The following is an 8,847-nucleotide window of genomic DNA, read 5'->3' as shown; positions in this document are numbered from 1 at the left end:
TATACAACGTAAGTTCTGGATTTCAAAATTAGATAGCATGTTTCGACGAATTGGTTCCAAATTATAACTTGAAATAAGTTTTTTTGTGTTTTTTTTAGTCTATCTCTTCACATGATCTTGCAACATTCCATGGCATCTAATGGTAAGTGTGTAATTTAAAATCACTAATTTGAGCTTCCATTTCAGTGATATCCATAACTAATTTTTTTTTTTCCTGTTGAAGTTTAATAATTTTCCTATATCTAAATATAAGTTGTGATAAATAGATTGTAATAAATGATGGTTATTAAATGTGATGATTCACTGCAATCGTTCAATTAAAAGTAAAGAAAGAACCCAAGTTGGAGTGGTGGTGCAGGATGGCCGCTGCTGTTTGTTTCGATGCTGGCCTTGATTCCTGCCGGTTGTCTCATCCTTTCCATTTGGGCGATGACGTTTTGTTTAGTTTTGGCTGGGGTTGCCTTTTGTTTGGCCGGCTAGTCGCCTTCTTTTGTTTTAGTTCTCTTTTGGTTGTGGCTGTAGTTGTGCGGCTTAATTGCGTTTTGTGCCTTGTTGGCTTCCCTTCTTTTTTCTCTCGGCACCCTTCCACTCACTCATTATGCCTCTGTTCATTATGAGTGTATGTTTTGGTGCTTTTTTTTTTTAAAAATGTAATTATTGGTTTCAGCTTAATATGATTACCTTTCACCAAAAAAAGAAAAGAAAAAGAACCTAGGTAGATCTTGGAACTTGTGATAGGGTAAATCTCAAGTTCCAAAAATCAAGAAACATGGTTCGATAGGTAGGTTCCGAGTTTTAGTTGGAATCCGAATGGAACTTGAAACTACTAACCTCTATGTGTGCCCCCCTTGTCCAATAAATTACATGAGCCCCAATTTAATCCTGCGCGAAAGGCCACTAGCTCACCATGTTAAGGTACATGGAAACCCATAATCGATTTCAATAAGTTTAATTTTGCTATCTCTTTGCTCAACTTTGATATTTTGAAATTGCAAGACGCCAGTGATGGCACTCGATAATAAAATGTTTTATTTTTCGATAGTAAAGCGGGCAAAATAGAGAAATTACAGAAAGAATTTTCATAAATTAATACACACATTCGATCACAAAAAGGAACTGCACGCCTGGTCAGGCCCAAACCCGAGTCCGAAGTGGGCTTCACGTCGAAACACAAAAGCCCGCGATGATTCCTCGAAGCCCAAAGGCACCATCCTTTCAATCCAATTCCCCCCGCCAAAACGAAAACATAATCTCTCTCTCTCTCTCTCGCTCCACGCGCTCGGTGCTTGGGCGTTGACGCCATGGAGTGAGGTCCGATCTCGGTAAATCGGTGGGCGGAAGGGAGGCAAGCGTACTTCTTGACCCACCTGCACACCGACCACACCCATGGCATCACCCCCGCCTGGTCCAGGGTCCTCTCTTCCAGAGAATTCGCTTTAGAATGCTATATTTTCGAGTGACGGAAAACATATGAATCAGTTAACCATAGCAATCAAGGAAATTGCAGATGAGACCCTTTATGCACTCTTTTTTGGCAATTAAAACCAAGTGCTATCAGGTCTATGGTTGATCTTGCAAGGGAAAGTCATGGCCATACTTTCATGTTAAAGCTTCGTAATCTTCTTATGAGAAATGAGACATTTGGCATGGAAAGTTATGGTGATGTCCCAATGCGAGTCTTTCGCCTGAATTGAGTCTGATTCGTAGTCTTATCAAGCAGCAGATGTTCGCCTCCGGCTTCATATAGAACCACCAGCTGCTCCATGTTAGTGCATAAAAATCTTGCCATTTACGCAGAATTGTCTCCATACTTAAGCCCGTGCTGGCAGTTTGACAAGAATAGCGGTAGGAGCTTTCAATGTACTAGTAGAGAGAGAACCTTGACAGCTATCAATGTATCCAATCATGATTATTATTTCGAAGTGTCATCTACTCTGCTCCCTCAGTAGTCGGCACATAACTGAGGAAGCAATCTAATTCAATAACGACAACAAACATTCAATATTTCCAATTAATTTGTGTATTAAATTATAATGTATCATTTTAATGTTAGCTAGTTTGATTTTGTTATTTTATTTCATTGAGTGCAAAGGTATCAGGTAATTATCTATTGCTTTGCAAAGTAGGATTTCTCACCCTCGAGGAGAATATTGAGAAACATGTGATATGCAACAAATTTTTAAGGCAACCGAACATATACTACTATGGAATATGTAGATCTTTAACACATAACACTAACATCTCAGTGACAAATAAAAAGTAATATTTCAGTCAATTCAAAAAGTGAGATTTTTGAGTAGTATGCTAGAGTGTGGTATATTTTGAGTTTGGTAGGGTGACTATAACCCAAAAGGGAATTGATTTCACAACTCAATTTTAGCACAAAAAACTTATTCTTAAGAATGAACAGTACATGACAAGAAAAGAAGCTGCTCCCGGGATGAAGAAGCCGATTTGCAATGTTAGTATCGTAGTCTTTAAGCCGAGGAGAAGCACCGGCAATCAACATAGAGAGAAGTGTATTTTGTTGGAGAAAGACTATCATGGGGCAAAAATTGAGGCATTCCTAGTTAAACAAATGCCTGGTACAGTTGAGATGTGGAATGAATTCCGGGAAGATCCAAGGTTACCGTCCTTGTTCCAGAGTAGTCGATAACACCGCATTTGACTCTGATTTGCTGGAAGTAGAAGCTGTTGTAGAGATGCCCATCCTAAATGCAAAAGCCGGTTTTGGAGTTGGAAGAGTCGTAGTTTCACTACTAAGCATGAGAACTGCATTTGACATCGTGGGACGATCGCTGGGGTTATCTTGCACGCATAAAAGCGCGACGTTTATGCATTTCAAGACTTGATCTTTGTTGCAAGTTTCGTGCAACACTTGATCCATCAAGTCCAGTGCTTTATTGTCATTCCATAATTCCCATGCCTGCACAATTGAAGTTTCAGTACGTTCGGAGAAAAGGGCCACAAAAAGTGGATAAAAATAAAAGAAAGGGGCAGAGAATGGACTGTATTCACATGAGTGAGAAGGCTCAGTGTTCCTTCAGAGTGATAAAAGCATGTGTTACGTCTTCCGCTAACAATCTCCAGTACGACAACGCCAAAGCTGAAAACATCGGACTTGAAAGAAAAAAATCCATCTAAAGCATACTCTGGAGACATGTATCCACTGCATTAGAGCATAATAAGTCAATTAAGCCACAGTTGGAATACTTGAAGTTTCACTGCAAATATTAAAAGGTGATAATGTAGTGAGTTCCTTGTGTAGTGTCAAACGAATTCTTAATCCAGATGAAAATAAATGGTATGTGCATCTACAAAAACTTACTATGTTCCAATCACCCTTTTTGTGCATGCTTCAGTTTGTTTTGCCTCAAATATACGTGCCAGACCAAAGTCGGAAATTTTAGGAGTCATCTCCTCATCGAGCAAAACGTTGCTCGTCTTGAGATCTCTATGAATGATTCGCAGCCTTGAATCTTGGTGGAGATAGAGCATTCCTCGTGCAATTCCCAAGATAATCTCAAAGCGTATCTCCCAAGTTAGCAAGGAACACCTTGTTCGATCTGGCAAGGTTTTATTTGAATTTGTGAAGGAGAAAAGCCTTTTAATCTAACTCGGTCAAACTGACTTAAAATCTTCATGAAGAGAGGAGACTGTGGAGTGCTACTACCTATTACAACTACGCCCTGGAGCAGACAAGGGAACAGGAACACAAGTTAAGGAACTTACCAAATATGAAAGAATCTAAGCTTTTGTTGGGCATGTATTCATATAGTAACATTTTTTCATCTCCTTCGACGCAATATCCTACTAATTTGACGAGATTTCGATGCTGCAATTTGGCAATCAAGACGACTTCATTCTTAAATTCCTCCAAGCCCTGTCCCGATCCACTCAATAGTCTCTTTACTGCAATTTCCTGTCCTCTTGGAAAAGTAGCCTGAAACAAAGTTAAGAACGGATTGCTTCATCACAGTGGCCTTGTCAAAAGCCCCAGATGGTAGAAGAAGAAATCATTTTATTTACCTTGTAAACAGGCCCAAACCCGCCTCTTCCAAGTTTGTTCTCGTCTGAGAAGTGATTTGTCGCTTGTAAAATAATTTCTAAGTCAAAGAATGGCACTTCTATGCCTTTCTTATCTTCCTCCTCGAACTGGCATGAATCCATCCACATTTTGATTCGTTTCTCGCTCTCGTATAAACGAAAGTCAAGAATTTCTAGTGTGCTTTCCCTGCTCCCTGAAGTGCAACTCTAGTTACTAATTGTTTGAAATCTTATTATCTTATATCTAATAATGACAGATACAAAGTAGCATGTGTTTTGTTTGTGATTATCTTGTGTAATACCATGCTGCCTTCTCATGTAAAATAAGCCACCAAATACAAGGATGAAAATTGCAGCAACCGCAGGAGCAACTATGTATACAGGTTTCACTTTCTGTCTTTTCTGCGATGATCCTCCTCCTTCAACGTTATTACCTACTCCCGCTAGAGAAGAAAAGAAAGTGTAAGTACTGTATTTTGGACAAAAGTGAACGAATAATTGTAGACACATGGACTCGCTAATTTGATAAAAGGACAGATGTGAGGACTTCAAGTGCATGGTCACAATCCCTGGCTGATATTGACTCCTTGACAGGGTCAACATATCTCGGGCGGGAGACAAACTACAGCTGTATCCGTTCTGGTTTTGAGCTCTTCTGGCTGACTTATTATAAATTTCAGATTAATGCTGAAAATATAGACGTCCACTGTATGGGGTCTGTCAGTCTACTTGCAGGAGGAGCTACTCATCCTAGCAGTACTCTAAATGATAAACCATGGAGATAGAAAATATTAATTTGGGGGCACGACAGAATCTCCTATTATGGCGACCTTTAAAACCTAATGACTATATTATCTTCTAATTTGTTTTTTCATGAATAGAGTAGCTAAAGTTGCGGGTCAATTGTCAAGATCAACATTCTCACCCGGAGAACAGCTGACGTTGGAAGAATTCCAACTGAATCCCGAGTCGCAGAGGCACTTTGTAATTCCATCTGATGCACTCTTGCAAGTTGCGTTAGGCCAATCGCAGTCTTTGGATGAATTGCAGAGTGGCTCCTTTGGATCCCTCCACACAATTTTCACTTCGCTCGACCTGACACTTCCAAGGGAGGCATCTGCGCTAAAGTCAGTCTGTCCTCCAATACACCCGCCACTCACAGCAAATGGCCCGGACTGGCCAAGCCGCTGACTGATTTTCTTTAGATCCTCACTCATGCATTTGAATCTTTCGTTGACTTGGATGGTAAATATTCGAGTTTCTGGATTGACACTAGTGATTCTGTAGCGATCCATGGGTAGTTCAAAGTAAAGCTGGGCAGTCATACTGTCACAGCTAAATGCAGAGTATAGTGGATCGCCACAGCTTTGTCCCGTGCTTAAAGGATAGGGGACTAAATTAGTGCCACAAGTTCCACAGCTCCCGTTAGTAGATTCTATAAAAGTCAACAATATACAAAAATCAGCATCAATGGATATCAACATTCACCAACAAGTGTCTTTACCAAAAAAAAAAAACATTCACCTACAAGTGGACTCTATTGATACATAATAGGGAAAGGTATATTAGAAATCCTAAAACTTATTATGAAAGGGCAATTAAGTCCTAAAATTTTAAAAAGTACAATCAAGTCCTAATACAATTAAGTCATTCCATTAACTTCATTTAACTTGACAAACAGAAAAACTTAACAAGTTTTAGAACTTGATTACATTTTAAAAAGTTTTAGGACTTAATTGCACTTTCGTAATAAGTTATAGGACTTTAGCAAGTCATGTTGTTACAATTAAGTCATTCCATTAACTTCATCTAAATTGACAAATGGAAAAATTTAACAAGTTTTAGAATTCGATTACATTTGAAAGTTTTAAGACTCAATTGCACTTTTGTAACAAGTTATAGAACTTTATTATATTTTTTTTGAAAGTTTTATGACTCAATTACACTTTTATGACAAGTTTTAGGATGTTTGGTATACTTATCCCTATATAACATTTGTAGATGAAATCAGGATAGCATCAATTGTTTGTCGTATGCAGGTGGACTATAACACTTGGTTGGAAGACGCTTGCAATGAAGATAACATTGTAAGTGCACACAATATTGCCGAGTTTCTAACTTCATCAAAGAAGGCAAACCAGAAGCCACCAAAGATAGCTAAAACAAAGAAGTCACAGGACAAGGCAAAATGCCATAAACACAAATGATCTCGGGAAGGAAAAAGGGTCAGGCTAAAAGGAAATTAACCTATGTCTGAAAGCGGCACTCGGACATAGAGGTCGTGACCATCTCGGGCAAACTCCTGAATATTGTCGAGATAGTCTGACCAAGTGTAGCATGTATCTGCCGCTCGACTCTGATCCTCCATGAACGAGTAAGCCTGGCATCTGAAGTCATGGAGGCACTTTTGCCTGCATTTCTCCTCGTTTTCGGTCCGGATCTGCATGTCTGACTTCCTGACCTTCATCATTTTCAGACTCAAGAAATGATCAGCACCGTTGCTGTTCTTCCCGCAGCATTTTGACGACTTCCTGAGGCACCCGCTGGAGTACACTGGGGTTCTATTATCCAATTGTGCCGGCTTGAAACCTGGCAAGCACCTGCACATGGTTTCGTTACCATTCATAATGTTGCAGCTCCCAAACTTGCCACACGCATTGAGCACGCTGCACTTGTCCTTTGGCTTGGACCAGACTGGCTCCGTCCCATTTTTCAAACTGAAGTACTGAATCTGGCCGGTGTGGTTCATGACCAACCGACCGGAAGCTAAACCCAGAGAATCATTTGGCAAAAGAATGATCGCATATAAATTCTCATCGGCTTGTATGAAGTCGCCATGCACCCCACTTCTCCAGTAAGGAGACAGGTCTTGGACTACTTTGTACTCGTTACTGCCACTTTCTTGATCCCTCTGAAACGTGAACATCCCCTGTTTCGGGTCTTCCTGGCTTGCCCAAGAAGTCAAGTTGAAGCCGTTGATCATCAGCATCCCAGGTAGGAAGGTGTCGGTCGGGTGATTGAAGCTCTGCCACAGGACCGTCTCGCTCCTGTCGTCTTCCAACAGCACTAGATTCCCTGTATCAAGAAGCTTCACAACCAGAGTTGAAGAGCTGGAACCCCTGACATTGATCAACCGGATCGCTGGTCCTTTGTGGCGCAACTGCAGGTCACCGTCCATGACGCCGAATGATGCATTGAGGCCGATGAGCGGGTCGTCCCGGTTGGCCACCCAAACAACAATCGGAGGGTCTGACCCGTAATACCATATTCCCACATACCTCCTGGAGTCGGAGCTCCTATTTGGAGAGAAGAAGCCGAGCTCAAACTCCTTGCCGGCAGACACGAGTTTGCGGGTCCTCGATCATCGTGCCTTCTGTTATGTTGTCTTGGCTTGAGCAAAACGGAAAGAACATCACACACAAGAGCAAGCGCGTGAAGTTGTTGGAGCGTCGCATGGTAATCGCTGGAGTTCTTGAGATGGTGACGAGGTTAATGTCTCTTTGATTCAGGGTGGCCATTGTTCGACCATTCACTTATACCTCATCCTTATAGTCATTTGTCGCGTTAAATCATTCAAACCTGGCGTGAGCTCTTGATGGACGCTGTCAATGAGAGGGAAGAGCACTATGTTCATTTCCCTCTCTATCCCTTTCTCCCCAAAAATTTACAAGTACATATAAGTGAACGTGGTTTTTTGGGTATAGAGAAGAAAGTGCAGAAAAACTTCTGTAAACTTTGGTCGACATTTTACTGTTCTCTTACGTAGATATAACACCTTGGCTAGACTAATTATTCTTGTTGTATGATATCATATTGCATGCTTCTTTCCTTTTTTTCTGCCATTTTCTGTTAAAAAGAAGAATTATCGACTCCTTTTTCTTATCGGAGCTAGTTATATTGGAAATTGAATTTCTTAAATGCATTCACTAGAAAGGATCTGTAGGCTCGTTCCAGTAGACCCAATGAACCAAAACACAAGTCACCCGCAATTAACTGGACATTCATTTTCCATCCGGCCAAAGGAAAGATCTCGAATATATTCCTATCACGTGATTAATTCTTCCTATCACTCTAGACGTATAATGAGAGACTATATTAGAAAGGTCTCTTTAACCTGCCGAATTTTTGCCAAAATCTTCATAATCTAGGGCTACTTTTGATTCGCGGAAAATGTGACATTTCTAAAAATTGTTTTCCAAGAAGCTTTCAGGAAATAACTATATTTTCTTATATTTGGTTAAAATTTGAAAATGAACCAAAAAGTATTTTCCATTGTTCAAGAAGGAAAATCTTTTATGCATTCACTTATTTTTAATAATTTTTTATTATTTTACTTTTTATGAAAATTGACTTTTTAATTTTAATTTTTTCCTTTCCTTTCCTTTTCTTTTCTTTTTTTCTTTTCGTTCTTTCATTTTCTTCTTCTTCTTCTTCCTTGGGCTTGGCCTTTGCCACCACGGCGACAACTGCGACCAGCCACAAGCCAGGTCGAGTCTCGCCCGAGGCCAATGAGCTCAGCCAAGCCCAAGCCCCACCTAGTTTGCTGGATTTGGCGAATCCCGAGTTCGCCAGCCTTGGGTGAGCTTAGCTTCGTTAGCTTTGGCGAGGCTTGACCTTGTTGGAAAACTACAAACTCAAGCCTCATTAGCTTAGGGCGATGCCCAAGTTGGGGTCATTAGTGGCCACCTTTGCCGGCGACTAGCTAAGCCCAAGGAAGAAGAAGAAAAGGAAAGAAAGAAAAAAAAGAAAAATAAAATATCAATTTTTTTTTTTTAAAAGCAGAAGAAAACATAAAAATAA

General features: G+C 40.3%; 1 protein-coding gene across 2 annotated transcripts; it reads right to left on the bottom strand.

The window, feature by feature from the left end:
* Positions 1 to 2,751: 2,751 nt before the first annotated feature.
* On the bottom strand, positions 2,752 to 7,365 carry LOC120286561 (G-type lectin S-receptor-like serine/threonine-protein kinase At4g03230). 2 transcript variants are annotated; one of them, XM_039298838.1, is made up of 7 exons: positions 6,295 to 7,365; positions 4,973 to 5,482; positions 4,350 to 4,490; positions 4,030 to 4,241; positions 3,733 to 3,943; positions 3,329 to 3,566; positions 2,752 to 3,169 (listed from the first exon to the last, which is right to left on the bottom strand). In XM_039298838.1, exons 1-7 carry the CDS (start codon positions 7,223 to 7,225, stop codon positions 2,887 to 2,889), a joined length of 2,526 nt encoding a protein of 841 aa, XP_039154772.1. In that variant the 5' UTR covers positions 7,226 to 7,365; the 3' UTR covers positions 2,752 to 2,886. The 2 variants fall into 2 exon arrangements, with proteins under 2 accessions (XP_039154772.1, XP_039154773.1); XM_039298839.1 differs by having other exon boundaries at positions 3,082 to 3,224.
* Positions 7,366 to 8,847: the final 1,482 nt, after the last annotated feature.

The sequence above is a fragment of the Eucalyptus grandis genome, chromosome 8, assembly GCF_016545825.1.
Source record: "Eucalyptus grandis isolate ANBG69807.140 chromosome 8, ASM1654582v1, whole genome shotgun sequence".
Lineage (NCBI taxonomy): Eukaryota > Viridiplantae > Streptophyta > Magnoliopsida > Myrtales > Myrtaceae > Eucalyptus > Eucalyptus grandis.
This window is presented reverse-complemented; position numbering and strand designations above follow the sequence as displayed.